Source organism: Mesoplodon bidens (genome assembly GCF_964165515.1).
Source record: "Mesoplodon bidens genome assembly, chromosome: X".
Lineage (NCBI taxonomy): Eukaryota > Metazoa > Chordata > Mammalia > Artiodactyla > Ziphiidae > Mesoplodon > Mesoplodon bidens.
The window spans coordinates 107,696,027-107,713,883 of record NC_138163.1 but is presented as its reverse complement, the minus strand read 5'-3'; the positions used below and the strand labels follow the sequence as shown (position 1 = coordinate 107,713,883).

At 37.6% G+C, this 17,857-nt stretch overlaps 1 protein-coding gene across 1 annotated transcript in view; it reads right to left on the bottom strand.

The window, feature by feature from the left end:
- LOC308608777 (transmembrane gamma-carboxyglutamic acid protein 1) overlaps positions 1-16,967 on the bottom strand; it is a 184,509-nt gene extending 167,542 nt beyond the window's left edge. The window contains exon 1 of the mRNA XM_081222106.1: positions 16,815-16,967. Coding sequence (XP_081078232.1) covers positions 16,815-16,920 — 106 coding nt within the window. The 5' untranslated portion in view covers positions 16,921-16,967. The remainder of the gene's footprint in view (positions 1-16,814) is intronic.
- Positions 16,968-17,857: the final 890 nt, after the last annotated feature.

Genomic DNA, 17,857 nt, shown 5'->3' with positions numbered 1-17,857 from the left:
TTCCTACCTCACACAATAAAAACTTAATTTGAGATAGAACATAGACCTAAATGTACAAAGTAAAACTATAAATCTTTTATGTGGGGGACTTCCCTGGTGGCACAGTCATTAAGAATCCACCTGCCAATGCAGGGGACACGGGTTCGAGCCCTGGTCCGGGAAGATCCCACATGCCGTGGAGCAACTAAGCCCATGCGCCACAACTACTGAGCCTTCACTCTAGAGCCCGCGACCCACAACTACTGAAGCCCACGCACCTAGAGCCTGTGCTCCGCAACAAGAGAAGCCACTGCAATAACAAGCCCGCCGTACCACAATGAAAAGTAGCCCCCGCTCGCCGCAACTAGAGAAAGCCTGCACGCAGCAACGAAGACCCAATGCAGCCAAAAGTAAATTAGTTAATTAATATTAAAAAATAAAGTAAAATAAAATAAAATACATCATTTATGTGGAAACATAGAATATTTTTGTGACTTGGAGGTAGGCAAAGATTTCTAAGACAGAACAAAGAAAGCAATAACCATAAATGAAAATAATGATGAAGTAGACTTCATGAAAATTTAAAACTTTTGTTCATCAAATGATATCATTTAGAAAATTAATGAAAAACCTTCAGACTGGGAAAAAACTCTGCATAACATATCTCACAAAATACTGGCATCAATATACAAACAGAGTTTCTGAAACTCAATAATAAAAAGAAAAAAGCAATTTAAAAATTAACAAAAAAGTTGAGTAGAAGTCTCACAAAGGAAGAGATACAAATGGTCAATGAGCACATGACAATGTGCCCAACATCATCAGTCATCAGGGAAATGCAAAATAAAACCACAATTAGATCACAAAACATACCCACCAGTTTGGCTAAAATTGAAAAGATCAACACCACCAAATGTCAGTGAAGATATGGAGCCATTGGAACATTCATACATTGTTGGTGGGAGTGAAGCAATATACAACTACTTTGGAGAAAGATCTGGCAGTTTCTTCTAAAATTATTCATATGCCTACTCTATAACCAAATAATTCCCCTCATCAGTATTTACTCAAGAGAAATAATAACAAATGTGTACAAAAAAGACTAGTATGAAAAGGTTCTTAACAGCTTTATTTACAGTAGTCTAAAATTGGAAACAGAGGTGCCCATCAGTAAGACAATGAATAAACAAACTGAGATCTTCACACAAGGAGGTATAACTCAGCAAAAAAAAATAATAAAAAGAAATGAACTACTGAAACAAGTAACAATGTGGATGAATCTGAAAAAAAAGTGCTGAGTGAAGAAAGCCTTACATGAAAGAGTATGTAGGAACAAAATGAAAAGACAATCCACAGAATGGGAGAAAATATTTGCAAACGAAGTGACCAACAAGAGATTAATCTCCAAAATATACAAACAGCTCATGCAGCTCATTATCAAAAAAACAAAGAACCCAATCAAAAAATGGGCAGAAGACCTAAATAGACATTTCTCCAAAGAAGATATACAGATTGCCAACAAACACATGAAAATATGCTCAACATCACTAATCATTAGAGAAATGCAAATCAAAACTACAGTGAGGTATCACCTCACACAGGTCAAAATGGCCATCATCAAAAAATCTACAAACAATAAATGCTGGAGAGGGTGTGGAGAAAAGGGAACCCTCTTGCACTGTTGGTGGGAATGTAAATTGATACAGCCACTATAGAGAACAGCATGGAGGTTCCTTAAAAAACTAAAAATAGAACTACCATATGACCCAGCAATCCCACTACTGGGCATATACCCTGAGAAAACTATAGTTCAAAAAGAGTCATGTACCACAATGTTCATTGCAGCTCTATTTACAATAGCCAGGACATGGAAGCAACCTAAGTGTCCATCAACAGATGAATGGATAAAGAAGATGTGGCACATATATACAATGGAATATTACTCAGCCATAAAAAGAAATGAAATCGAGTTATTTGTAGTGAGGTGGATGGACCTAGAGTCTGTCATACAGAGTGAAGTAAGTCAGAAAAACAAATACCGTATGCTAACATATATATATGGAATCTAAAAAAAAAAAAAAGGTCGGGCTTCCCTGGTGGCGCAGTGGTTGAGAGTCCGCCTGCCGATGCAGGGGACACAGGTTCGTGCCCCGGTCCGGGAAGATCCCACATGCCACAGAGCGGCTGGGCCCGTGAGCCATGGCCGCTGAGCCTGCGTGTCTGGAGCCTGTGCTCCACAATGGGAAAGGCCAGAACAGTGAGAGGCCTGCGTACCGCAACAAAAAAAAAAAAAAAAAAAAAAAAGGTCATGAAGAACCTAGGGGCAAGATGGGAATAAAGATGCAGACGTACTAGAGAATGGACTTGAGGACATGGGGAGGGGGAAGGGTAAGCTGGGACAAAGTGAGAGAGTGGCATGGACATATATACACTACCAAATGTAAAACCGATAGCTAGTGGAAAGCAGCCGCATAGCCCAGGGAGATCAGCTTGGTGCTTTGTGACCATGTAGAGGGGTGGGATAGGAAGGGTGGGAGGGAGGGAGATGCAGGAGGGAAGAGATATGGGGATATATGTATATGTATAGCTGATTCACTTTGTTATAAAGCAGAAACTAATGTACCATTGTAAAACAATTATACTCCAATAAAGGTGTTAAAAAAAAACCCTAAAAATAGAGCTACCATATGATCCAGTAATACCACTCCTGGGCATATATCCAGAGAAAAACATGGTTTGAAAGGATACATGCACACCAATTTTCACTGCAGTACTGTTTACAATAGCCAAGCCATGAAAGCAACCTAAATGTCCATCAACAGATGAATGGATAAAGAAGATGTGGTACCTATATACAATGGAATATTACTCAGCCATTAAAAAGAATGAAATAATGCCATTTGCAACAACATGGGTGGACCTGGAGATTATCATACTGAGTGAAGTAAGTCAGACAGAGAAAGACAAATATCATATGATATTGCTTACATGTGGAATCTAAAAACACGGTACAAATGTACCTATTTACAAAACAGAAATAGTCACAGATGTAGAAAACAAACTTATAGTTACCAAGGGGGAAGGGGGGGTGGATCAACTGGGAGACTGGAACTGACATATATACACTACTAAATACAAAATAGAAAATTAATAAGAACCTATTGTATAGCACAGGGAACTCTACTCAATACTCTGTAATGACCTACAGGGGAATAAAATCTAAAGAAGAGTGAATACATGTATATGTATAACTAATTCACTTTGCTGTACAGCAGAAACCAACACAACATTGTACATCAACTATACTCCAATAAAAATTAATTTAAAAAATACAAAACAAAAATCAAAACCAAACTCCCCCCAAAAAAAAGAAGAAAAGAAAAGAAAAGAAAGAATGTGTATGATACCATTTACATGAATTTCTAGAGCAGGCAAAACTCATCTATGGTGGAAAAAAAAGACAATGGTATTTCCCTGTGGGGTGTTGGGAGATTGACTGGAAAGTGGTACGTGGGCATGAGAAAACTTTATGGGATGATATTAACATTCTGTACTCTGGGTGCACAGATCTGTGCATCTGTGGAACCTCATTGAATGGCACACTCAAGACATTTGCATAATACTGTATCGAAATTTTACCTCAAAAGAAAAAAATACAACCAAATATTAAACTCTAATGAATTCTAATGTATTTTAGGGGGAATATACTGATATGTACGATCTACTTTCAAATGTGTTGAAAATCATTTGGACTGATGAAAGGATGAAGTAATGGATAGATGGATAGATAAAAGCAAGTAAAGTTAAATGTTATTTGTAGAATCTCTTTGGTGAGTGTTCACTGTACAATCCTTCCCACTTTTCTGTATCATTGAAAATTTTTATAATATTGGAAAAATACTCAGCAAAATGTGATATAATTAGGAGATGTTAAATAAATAAACATTTTTTTCTAACCATATTTACTGAGTCTCATCAGAATACAGGAATTTCTTTTGGCTGCAGAATACAAAAGTTAGTTACATAATAACTATGACTGCCATGTATGTGCAGGTTAACTTATTTAAATCTTTAGATAATCCAGGGAGCCAATATTCACATTTTTAAAAAGGTCTTAAAGTACATTGGAAATTCCAACATGTATCTACAGAATTCAATCTGTCTGTCCATACATGTCTGTAAAAATATATATGAAAGAATATCCTCTAGTTTACTGTCATGATAGAGAGAATATGGCTTTTCATTTCTAATGTCCATGGCTCATTTTGTTTACAACCTTCATTATATCACAGAGTAATCCAAAATCATAGTCTCTATCATCCTCCTGAATTCACTAAAAGGTAAGGTTACATAAAAAACATATTTCATTTTCAATGACTGTTTTATATATCTCACTAATGTTAAAGGTCTATTTTAAATAATCCTTCATCACATTCAAGAAATGAGGTGATTCTCTGTTCATTATAATTGGGCTACAGTACCTCTTGGAAAATACTTGGCAATATGGATACAATGCCTATCCTTAAAGAACCTGAAAACTAAAAGAGAATGCTGTTTTTGCATCTAACATGTGCTTGTAATATCAAAAATATGACTTCAAAAGTACGAATTTTAATTCAGTACAAAATATAAATGAAATTTTATGGTTAGGTACCTCAGCATTTTAAATGCCAACTTTATCGGTATACTTGGGAACACAGGAATGAATATTTACTTAGTTGCCTCTAAAAATAAAATAAATCAATTTTTAAATATATATTTTAAAGTCCTTTACTATAATTTGTAATTTGCTATTTCAATTTAACTACTCAAGAATTTGGTAAAAATTTTTCAAGAAAAAATATAAAGATTTAAATTACAAAACATTAAATGATGTAAGGTATAAAAATAGGAAAAATTTGTATTCTAATAAAATATATTGAGGGTGTGTATATTATGGGAACACTCTTTGGCAGCCATTCAGGTATGCCTCTCAGATCTTCCTTCAAGAAGGAAAACTGTTGCTCAGCTACAAACAGTAGGCTTAGCGGGCAGCCTCCAGCTATATCACCTTCAGGATGCGCCTCAACTTTGGAGGTGGGGGCAGAGGCTATGCATGCTTGATGGGCAATCCCCACCATGTGAATGAGCATGGTGGGTCACTGGTACCTGGCCCTTCCTGCCCAATGTGGGACTCCTCTAAGGAGCAATCTTTGGTGTGGAGCTCCCTCTTGGGTTGGCTGAAACTTGATCACATCTGCATTTTGGTCTGAAGCTCCTCACTTTCCTTTCAGAAGTGTCCAATCAGCATCTCAGGACCAAGGTTTTCTCTGCCCAAGCCTTCCCCCGCCATTTACCTTTCAGAGATGTTACTTCTCCATCCTTCCCCCAAACCTCTTTTTATCCTGATTGTAAATTTGGATCATCGTTTTGGCGGCTAAACAGTTCTCAATTGTTGGAAAAGGATACTATTAATAAGGCATTGTCAATACTGGAATAAAAGCTAAAATAATTACTATAAATATAAATTGTACTTCTGCATACTCTTTTATTCCCCAGGCTAATTGTCTAGTTTCTGGTTAAACAGAATGAGTACCACACAGAAGGCATTCACAGACCCTGGATCTTCATGCAAAAGAGCAAGATCTGTTATGAGAGGTTTGACTAGGGTGTGGTCACCCAGGACTATGCTTTAGGGTACCAGCATTTCTTTAGAGGCTGAAAAATTGTAAATAATTTAAAAAAATAGCTCCCTTTCAATGAGCTAACGCCACCGATTCTGACACTCATTCCTTCCTGCCAGTCTCTCTAACCAACTCCCAAACAAGTGAATAAGTAAATTCCAGCTAATATTTCTTGAGTACTTGTATGCTGGCCACAGTGCTATGCTCTTTACATATGTTTATTCCATGGAATCATCACTTCTACCTACTACAGTTTAGTTCTATTATTATCCCTGTTTTGCAAATAGCCAATCTAAGGCTAGGGAAGGTTAAACACTGGGCCCAAGGTCATGGCTGGTAAGGGTCAAGGACTAAATTAGAATCCAGTAAGTGTCTGATCTTAATTCACTCAGCTCTGAGAGGTTAAGTGCCTTCACCTAAATACAGAACGGAGTTCGGACTAGAATTCAGGTCTTCTGAAACCTCATTTTGTGCTCTTGCCTCTAAATCATGAGTATCCCTTTTAAGGCTAAAAGTTACGATTCTTAATCTAAGACGTTTGATTGAATTCTGAAATCCTATAGTCAAACATATATCCTTCAGACAGAAAAATCGATACAACATTCAGTGATTCTGTATTTGCTCTCTGTTTAGTCTGAGTGTTTGCTGGCCATTTTGTCTTCAGCTCTAATATGTCTTTTGTTTCATCACAATCTGAGTTGATTTTCTTAAATCTATTATCACTGGGAGGAGAGGGGCTGAGTCTCTTTTTACCTTTGGGAAGAAGCCCAACAGAGCCCTACCTTAATAAATATTACTAGATGATATTTGTTTCCTTCTTATTTGTCTTCCCTTTGGATCAATAGCTGTAGACTTTGGGGTATCTTTTCCCAATATGACCCCCAAAATAGGGAACATTTTTTCCCAAATAATTACAAATTTTCCATATAAGACATTTGAGAAAACCCAATTGCAAATTACTAAAATATTGAGATGATTCTATCAGAAGCAACCTGGGATTCCATTGCTCTCTTCACTTGAGCCCATTATAGTCTAACCAGAAGTAGTTATTATTCTGATCCTGAATAAGAAAAATGAAATTCTGTTTATTTAGTCGCGAGGTAGTGATTAATTTCCCTCATTTCTCGTGGGTAGACCCCTCTGGGTGACCTAGGCCAATACAATAGGCTAGGTCTTAGGATAGTTCTGACACCATTTACTTCAATATGATTTTTTAAGGTAAGATAACAAGAGAGATGCAACATTGAAATGTTTGAAAGCAAGCTGCAATGGGAATCCTGCACCAGCTACAGAAGGCAACCTCAGCTTGAAAAGACCTTGGCCCTTGTTTTATAAGATGAATGTTGCATAGGGACAGAGGGTGAAGCCGGACTGGTACAGGGTGCCATGGGCCACAGGCACATGGCTTTACTGTTTTAAACTCTTAATCTTTAAAACACTAGGGAAGGAAGGGTTGAGCGAAGTGATACTACCCTGTCATGGGAGCTTTGTACTTTCATAGGATTTGGGTCTTATTTTTGTGTTTTTAAGCTAATAATTTGCAGAAAAATAAGCCAACTTGTAGGAGAATTCCCTCATCAAAAGCAATTAGGATTGGAATTGGTTTGGTAATTGGCAAAGCTGGCTAAAGTGGAGAATTGAAAACTTCATTTTAACATAAAGCTATATGTACATTTATTTATCAGTCTTTTGACTTAAAGCCCGGGGGTCTTCTTTGAGTATGGCTCCATCAATAGATGGTCCCCGTAGTCACTCTTGAATAAACCATATACATAGTAGCAATAACAGTATTAATAATAACATTTGAGCACCTACAATGTGTCATGTACTTTTAGTCCTCCCAGTATCTTTTTTTTTTTTTTTTAAGTTTATTTATTTATTTTTTTAATTAGTTTCTGCTTTATAACAAAGTGAATCAGTCATACATATACATCTGTTCCCACATCCCTTCCCTCATGCATCTCCCTCCCTCCCACCCTCCCCATCCCACCCCTCCAGGCGGTCACAAAGCACCGAGCTGATCTCCCTGTGCTCTGCGGCTGCTTCCCACTATCTATCTACCTTACGTTTGGTAGTGTATACACGTCCATGCCTCTCTTTCGCCTTGTCACAGCCCACCCTTCCCCCTCCCCATATCCTCAAGTCCATTCTCAAGTAGGTCTGCGTCTTCATTCCCGTTTTGCCCCTAGGTTCTTCATGACATTTTTTTTTTAAATTCCGTATATATGTGTTAGCATATGGTATTTGTCTTTCTCTTTCTGACTAACTTCACTCTGTATGACAAACTCTAGGTCTATCCACCTCATTACAAATAGCTCAGTTTCGTTTCTTTTTATGGCTGAGTAATATTCCATTGTATATATGTGCCACATCTTCTTTATCCATTCATCCGATGATGGACACTTAGGTTGTTTCCAGCTCCGGGCTATTGTGAATAGAGCTGCAATGAACATTTTGGTACATGTCTCTTTTTGAATTATGGTTTTCTCAGGGTATATGCCCAGTAGTGGGATTGCTGGGTCATATGGTAGTTCTATTTGTAGTTTTTTAAGGAACCTCCATACCGTTCTCCATAGTGGCTGTACCAATTCACATTCCCACCAGCAGTGCAAGAGTGTTCCCTTTTCTCCACACCCTCTCCAGCATTTATTGTTTCTAGATTTCTCTTTTTTTTTTTTTAATTAGTTTCTGCTTTATAACAAAGTGAATCAGTCATACATATACATCTGTTCCCACATCCCTTCCCTCATGCATCTCCCTCCCTCCCACCCTCCCCATCCCACCCCTCCAGGCGGTCACAAAGCACCGAGCTGATCTCCCTGTGCTCTGCGGCTGCTTCCCACTATCTATCTACCTTACGTTTGGTAGTGTATATATGTCCATGCCTCTCTTTCGCTTTGTCACAGCTTACCCTTCCCCCTCCCCATATCCTCAAGTCCATTCTCAAGTAGGTCTGTGTCTTTATTCTCGTTTTGCCCCTAGGTTCTTCATGACATTTTTTTTTTAAATTCCGTATATATGTGTTAGCATACGGTATTTGTCTTTCTCTTTCTGACTAACTTCACTCTGTATGACAGACTCTAGGTCTATCCACCTCATTACAAATAGCTCAGTTTCGTTTCTTTTTATGGCTGAGTAATATTCCATTGTATATATGTGCCACATCTTCTTTATCCATTCATCCGATGATGGACACTTAGGTTGTTTCCAGCTCCGGGCTATTGTGAATAGAGCTGCAATGAACATTTTGGTACATGTCTCTTTTTGAATTATGGTTTTCTCAGGGTATATGCCCAGTAGTGGGATTGCTGGGTCATATGGTAGTTCTATTTGTAGTTTTTTAAGGAACCTCCATACCGTTCTCCATAGTGGCTGTACCAATTCACATTCCCACCAGCAGTGCAAGAGTGTTCCCTTTTCTCCACACCCTCTCCAGCATTTATTGTTTCTAGATTCCTTGATGATGGCCATTCTGACTGGTGTGAGATGATATCTCATTGTAGTTTTGATTTGCATTTCTCTAATGATTAATGATGTTGAGCATTCTTTCATGTGTTTGTTGGCAGTCTGTATATCTTCTTTGGAGAACCAGTATCTTTTTGAGGTAGCAATTATTATCATCCTCATTTCACATTTGAGGTTAAGAAACTTGCCTAACATTATACAGTCAGTAAATGGTAGAGATAAGATTAAAACACATGTTGTCTGTCTTCCAAGTTTACACTCTTAACCAGCACAACATCATCTCTAATTTCCACTTCTGGGTGTCCTTAGAGAAGAGCTTTTACAAAACTAAAGGCATTTGTGAAGCAGTCTAAGTACAGAATCCTAGACTTTTATGATTTTTATCCAAAACCTTTAAGTTGTCTCCCCCATACATATTTTAACAGCAATTTTACGAGCTCTTCATCTGCATTAAATCTTCCCAAAGTATTTTCATGAAAACAACAGTTGGAATTTCATGAATTCCAATTTATATTTCATCCGTTTATGAAATGTTTAGTCAAATTATGGAATTTAAATTGTACATACAGAATTACAATATTTGTGATCAACTTACGGATGTGTACTTGAAATAAATAGGTTTGGGAACAAACGCAACGAAGAGCAGACCACTTAACTGGTGGGACAGAAGTAGGCATGAGTATTATTGCCCAAGAGTATTCACTGTGCTGTGGACATGGGTTAGTATGTTTTACAGTTAAATGATCATCATTTCATCCACAACTCCTTCAGGAGGAGGTCAGTGAAGAGAGTTTCTGCCATATTTAAATCTCATCTGTGTTTCACTACAGTCACAAGCAGTATAGTAATTGCTTCTCGGTTGTTTGGCTAAGATGAAGTGTAGTAAAAGTGGTATAGTGATTATGCACATCACCTTCACATGATTCCAGAGGAATGTGTTGTATTTTCCATTTTTATTAAAAGTCTAACATGTCAGATAGTTGATTTCATACATGTGTGTGTGTGTGTATATATATATATATATGAATAGCCTTTTATATATGTATATATAGCAATAGCTTTTTAATATATAAGTTTATATATGTATATATGAATGTGAACATATATATGCATGTATACACGCACACACACATATATATATACATTATATAGAGCCTTGTTTTTTTCTGTTTTTTACTTTCAGATCCATTCAAATCAGCTTGCTATATTAGTTTCCTATTGTTGCTGTAACCAATTACCACAATTTACTGACTTAAAACAACATATATTTATTTTCTTATAGCTCTGGAGGTCAGAAATGTCTAAAATCTGCAAAAGTCTAAAATCAAGGTGTTGGCAAGGGTGTGTTCTTTCTGGAGACTTCAGGGGAGAATTTGTCTCCTTGCCTTCTCCAATCGTCAGAAGTCTCCTATATCACTTGGCTAGTGGTCCCTTTCATCCCCTTCCTCACATCACTCCAATCTTTTGCTTCCATTTTGCATTCCCTCTTCTGTTGCCAAATCTCCCGCCACCTCTCTCCCGTAAGAACCCTTGCGATCACATTTAAGGCCCACTTGAATAACGCAGGCTCATCTCCCCTCCTCAAGATCCTGAAAGTCATCACACCTGCGAAGACCCTTTTACTATGTTAGCTAATATGTTCACGGGTTCCAGGGATTACGATGTGAATATCTTTGGGGTTCATTGTTGAGTCTACGGGCACGTGGCTTAATTACAGACTAAGGAACTAATTTCCAAAAGTAAACTGAAAAACTAATCAGGTCAATGTTCTCAACAGGGATGCCTAGAACGCCTAAACTGTGAAGAATTAAACAGTTAATTTAACTTTTAAAAGCAATTTAAGAATTTTGGTAATGGAGAGTCTCAGATTGAATTTGAGAACTTGTAGCGTATGTGGCTCATTTCTTTTAAAAACAAAATCTATTTAAAACTTAAGAAAAAAATCCTCCCTCTCTTCTGCCTTTGCTCTTATCTTCTCACTCTTCTTCCCTTCCTCTTCTCAGTTACACGCCTCTGTAACTTATTTCATGAGTCTATACTGTAAGTTCTTGTACTTTTATAGTCATTTCTTGTTCAGTTTTGAACTCAATAAGAAAGAAAACCCCAACTTGATTTTCTCTGTTATCAATCTTAAGTGGAAGGGCAGTACTTATGTGAAAAAATATGCTTATGCTAAACTTACATAGAAAATATATAACCAAAATAAATATAAACAGAATAATTTATTTTTCTTGCATCCAGTGAGGAAGCTGCCAGATTGCTCTTTCCCGACGTGGGCCATAAATTAGATTAATTAGTTTGACCTCATCCTGTTTATTTCTGGAGCATTTTGGCTACTCTGAAGTCCCACAGGGCTTTTAGGGCTAATGTTATCAGTCTTTTGGGTGACGTTAGTTTTTCTACATTGGGGGCTTATGAGCTATCTCTAGCTTTTTTTTCTATCAGGGAGCTTGCACTAGGGCTTTTTCTTGATCTAAGAGATTTTGTTTGTGGCTTATCACTTCCTTTCTTTCCCTTAAAAATATTAACACTATACCTTTATAACACTTTTACTCTACAGGGGAACAAAATTTGCCACACCAAAATGTGTCTCTTTGACATGCGGATTATTTCAAGGTGAAAACCATCAAGGCCCAAAGACTCAGGAAGAATCTTTGACCTTCCACCTCACTGCCTAAAAGAATTTAGACAGAAGTCCTGTCCCAGAATAGAGCTATCACTAGAGATAGCTAAAGAACACAGGCTAGATGTATTGGGGAAACTCAGCAGGACCTACAGATCGGGGTCCACTCTGTTTCTGCACCATCTCTGCAAAGCCCAGCAAACATTTGTTTAGCAAACATTTGCTTTTCCATCTCCGTGTGAATTGCCTTCCTCCCCGTTGAAGTTCCAAACCACTGCCCCCAACATCCTCTTTTGTCTTTAGCTGAAGATGGTATTTAAGGTGAGGGCTTCAGACATTCTGGCAAGTTACTCCATTTTCCTGGGTCTCTCCCATGTCTACATGTTACTAAATTTATGTTTGATTTTCTGCTGTCAATCTGTCTCACGTCAGATTAATTCTTAGACCAGCCAGAAGAACTCAGAAGGGTAGAGGAAAAATTTTTCCTCTCTGACGCCTCTTCATTCATTTAGTTGCTTCATGCTCTTCTAATAGCACTGTCTCAAATCTTCCATTCTCTCCATTTCTACAGACTGTCTCCTCAGCTAACCAGCTGTTCATGATTTTGAAACGGGTTTGCCCTCTATCTCCTTACAAATATCATCAGGTTTTCAGTGCACACATTTTCTAAATTGTAAACAGTGACTGAATCATGGGACTGTGAGCAATTTTTTTCTTTTTGATTTTTTGGGGCATTTTTCGTATACTTTATATTGTATAAATTCTAGAAAATATGATATATAATATATTAATATACAATAATATATTAATGTATTATAATTCTAGAAATATATTATTATAATATATATTATAAATTCCAGAAAATATTATGTACTGTATTAAAATAATAAAATAATTTCTTCATAAAATGATTGTGACAGAGATATTGGCTCTTTCACAAAATAGTTTTTGATCATTTCTGCACAAAAATCCTGTATCGCATACAGAAATTGCCATCTATTCCTATATCTTTTGGTTTCTCGCTCCACTTCTCTCCCTCTCTGTATATAGGTGTGAAAGGAGCTAAAAAAAAACTGTGTTAAACATTTACTTAGTAAAACAGGAAAGAGGTTAAAGTTCGTTACAATAATACAAAGAACCCCGCCAGAGAAACTATGAAAGATCAGCTAAAATATTCTAAGTTAAAAAAAAAAATTAAAACCCAACTGTAACAATAAAACAAACCATGCACAGTTAAGTCCCAAATCTGACGAAGGGAATACTTTTGAAGGGAGAATCAGTAATCAATGGAGAACTTTTCAAGCTTTGGGATTCCTGAATGCATTACATGCAGGCCACTCCCACATGTCAGGGCAGAGAGCCCCAGAGAGAAAGGTCAAAGCCCAGCCCACCAGCCTCCCTGGGGTTGAAGGACAATCAGCATGAAGGTAGCCCAGCTGCACCAACCCTCAGGGGCAAGCTCTCAGTGCTCGTACCCTCCATATAGGCTGTAGATTACCTTCTTGTATATAAAAGCTATATATCCTATATCTTATTGTACAAGAACTACAGTCTCCGTATTGCCCTTATAATATAGAGCAGGTTGCTAAAACTACTGAGAAAAGGGAGCAGAAAGAACATCTTATAAAACACCGCCCCCGCACGCAAATACCAGTCTGTCTATAACTAAAGATATCACTCTTTACTGTAAGTGGGCCCCTTTGCTCCTTTTGGATCAACTGCATAAATACTTTTCTGAGGTAATCTTGATCCTAGCAGTATTCTTGTAATATGCAAGAAGTAGCAACTTTCTTTCCCATTAAGAAGAGAAATGTGGACTACAAACCGTATCTTTTTTTTTCCATCTTGTAGCCTCGATTAAAAGGAGAGCGTTGCACATAAGGTGCCACGTGTTTACCGTACCATTTCCTCTTCTTGGACACACAGAACGACAACATTCCCAACCTCCCTTGCAGATGGGTTGGGAGCATTTCACTGAGTTCTTGCCAATGGAATGTAGACAAAAATGGCACGCCGCTTCCAAGTCCGGCTATAAAAAGCCTGTGTGCAAGCAACTCTCTGGCTCTTTCTCTCCCTATAGCAGAGGTCATGCAAGCCACGTGTTTACATGGCAACATCACAAGATGGTGGGAACCTGGATCCCTGAGTCACTAAATGGACGAGAGCCCCTGCCAACCCACATCAGACTCGGAGGGAGAAAATCTATACTGAAGTCCAATGTCTTTATCTATAATGACTTAGAATCAAGGTCACAGCCTTTGTGTTTACTTCTCACCTTATGTCTTCTGTGATGCCCCTTATTCTTCCTTCAAATATCCTTAATTTATGATATGAATTTCCAAGTAATTATTGTTCTATTTACTTCTTATTTTTATTTTACTTTCTTTTGAAAATTCTATTTTTAAAATATTTAAATAGCTTACAGAAAAGTTATATTTGGTAGGCTCACTTTTAATAGCTAGGCCGATTATTTTTATTATAATATCCCACTAGCGAAAACACCATAGAAGCTTTTACAGTCACAAAGTTCATCTTATAGTTGTCATATTTGAAATCACATAGAGCTATCAGTTTTGCTATAGTACAGCTGAGTAGCTCTACTAGGTCCAACCCTGCCACAGGAAACAATTTAAGATGCTGGGGGAAAAAAAAAACCCAAAATAATATAAAACAAACAGTGACTGGGAGGCATAGGAGAATAAACAAAAACAGTAGATCTTGGAGGGAAGTCGAAACTCGGAAGAAGGAACGGAGCACAGTACCAGTTTTCCATCTGTTAGAGACTGAGGAAAAAACACAGATATCTCTACCTGGAGAGGCTAAAACGCAGACAATCTGCAGAATTTCTGGCCTGAAGAAATAGAGGATAGAATGCAGAGCAACTACAGCCACTGGAAAGCAAGGGGGTGACAATGGAAAGGAGACGGGGGTGGGGGTGGGGTGTATCGATTTCTCTCTACAAATTTTGCTCAATTCTGTGGCTGACCCCTGAACTGCACAGGTGCTAGGGTAGGCTCAAATTAACACAGCTAAATGTAAGAGAGCTGAAATCTGAGATGTTGCCACCTCAGGAGATTCAGACCATGAAGTCTGAAACCAACCAAATGACATACCTGATTTAAAAACAAACAAACAAGCAAAATATCAAAATCAACTCTTCAGGAGACTATAGCAGAATCCAGAGTCTCCATGATATAACAGTCACAATATCCAGGGTAAAATCCAAAATTATCCAACAAAACAGGAGAACGTGGCCCAATTTTTAGGAGAAAAGTTAATCAACAGAGATCAACCCTAAGATGACTCAGTTGTCCAAATTATTAGGCAAGGATACTAAAGGAGCTATTTTAATTATGCTCAGGGAAGTAAATAAAAATACCCTCACAATGAATAATACAGACAGGGACTCTCAGCAAAGAAGTACGAACTCTAAATAGAACCCAGTGGAAATTCTAGAACTGAAATCAGATAGAGTTGCAGTCCACCTCTCAATTATGAATTACAAAGTAAAATTAATTTTTTATAACATAGCTGTAAACAAAGAAGATCAAAGAGCACTGCTCAGCACCCAGCTCTAAGTCATTACTGACTGACAGTGTACCCTGAGAAGAATTCAGGATGAAAAACAGGATGAGGCACTCTGTGCTTTGGAAAAAACAAGCCCCTTAGAGAGACCCATACATAGAAAAGCACTAAAATCATTAACCTGAGATACCTGTTCTTTGTGAATAGCAGTAATCTTCTACCAAGATGCATGCTTGACTGCATAGATTCCCTAGCCAAGAATCATATATAAACTAGGCTTCTTCCTCTTCCTCTTCAGAGCAGTTCCCTCAGAACTACTGAGAGGCTGTCTCCTGGGCAAGAGTCCCCAGTAAGGTCTTGACATGTACACGCTGCTATATTTAAAATGGATACCCAACAAGGACCTGCTGTGTAGCACAGGGAACTCTGCTCAATATTTTGTAACATCCTAATTGGGAAAAAAATTTTGAAAAAGAACAGATACATGTAATATGTATAACTGAACCACTCTGTTGTACACCTGAAACTACTACAACATTGTTAATCAACTATACCCCAGTATAAAATAAAAAGTTAAAAACGAACACCAAACTCACAACTCTTGTATCGTGCATTTTTCTTCAAGTCGACCTATCAACAAAAGGAGCAAACTGCCCCCATCACCCCCTCCACTTTTCTCCAAATTCCTTTTAGGAAGGAAGCATTGAGAAAAGCCTGAGGATGTGGGGAGAAAAATATAAGTAAGGAATAATGGATTCACTTCCCTTCCTTAAAGGTGTTTACAGTCTTAGAAATAATTTTGTGAAGCCAACTCTACTCACCTTTACTATGAGGAATGTAACAGAAATAAAAAGATCTTTGTTACAAATGATTTATATGTTCTAACTGGACTGACAGTATTGGAAAATAATCCTTTCTGAGACAATATTAAAGTTCTTTGATAGACATAGTTATTTGTCACATCACTTCTACTTTAACGACAGATCATTTCAATAGGCTTCACATTGCAATTAGAGTAACTCCCTGCCATCTCTAGTCCTCAAACTATTCATTACTCTCACTATCTTCCTTCTTTTTAACCTTATCCTCTTGCAACTTTCTGGCAAAACCCATTGCCCCTTAAGGCCAGCCTTTTACTATTTCTTCCATTAAGAAATCTTCAGTTTGTGGAGAAAAAAATAAAGTTAATTACAAAGTAGTCAGTGGGTGGCAAGCGGAAAAACACGGGAGGCCGATGCTAAAGTTGCATACATGTCACAGGAATCGTACAGGAAAGGAAGAGAGTTTCAAACCATACTCTCAAGAGATGAAATATCTCTTAAATTATTACTCATATTCTGGAAATACCCTGTGAAACTATATGAAACGTGTTAAATGCTGTCATAACACTGTATTTTATGCACTCTGAAAAATCATATTGCTTTAAAGGATGAGGAAAAAAACTACAGTGATGCTTAGAACATGCACATTGCACTGCATTGTCATTTTCTAACATTTCATACTGTGTTACAGGATCTCTTCATGACGTATTTATTATGAAATTGACATTTCAATTTTACCTGATGCCAGGCATTGGCATTTTAATCCTGTCAGGCATCTTTTCTTTTCATGTGATGATCTCAGTGAACACTCTGCTTTGTTCTTTTCTTTGGTTTTCAATTCCATTTCAAAACATACTGTGTGAATGTGTTTTCTTCCTTTGTTCACAAATATTTAACAGCCTTCCAGTACCTAAAAAGAAGAGTAGATAAAACACATACTGATATTGTAGTGAAGGTAATGTTACTGTAATTTTAAAAGACAACATTCACAAAACACAAACCGCAAAACATTTTTTAAAGAAGAAAAAAGCATTACAAAATAACAAACAAACAAAAAAGACAACATTTGTTAATAACATGATCCCTCTATCTCTGCCCACTTTCTCCCTTGGCTGATAGTTTTTAAAGTCCACAGGAGATCTTCATATGGCTTCTTGGATTTTTTTTTTTCTCACAATTCTCAGAACAAAGAATAATTGTGCCCCAAGGCTAAAGGAACAATGACATTTCTGCTTACTTTTCTTTAAAAGTGAACTATTGTTTCTGCTGTGTGCATTCACTGCCTTCCTGATTCTCTTCCAGAGCTTGTTACTGTGTAAAATGTTTGTTCCAGGCTGATGTATTGAAATCAAAGATTGCAAATATATTTGGAGTTTTACTTATCTGGTCAGAACAGGGGCAAGGCATCATCTTTCTACAAGCTTCTCATGAAACACATGTACTTAGCACTGCTTTTCAAACTAAAGCCTGTGGATGTAAAATGCCTGTAGAAAGTAGCTGTGCTGAAGGGTTTCCAAGACCATCCCCACATTCAGATTCACTAGAGGGACTCACAGGACTCAGCATACAGTGGCACACATGGCTAAGATTTATTACGGTGATACAGTATGGATATACAGCCAGATCACGAGGGGAAAAGACACAAGCAGAACCTCGAGGAATCCACATGCAGGCTTCCTTTTACTCTCTTCCTGTTACTAAACCAAATTTGGGTCCGCGTGCCCACTGAGCAGCAAAGCCAGTCTACTGACACCAGGTGTGGTAAAGGAAAGTACAGCATT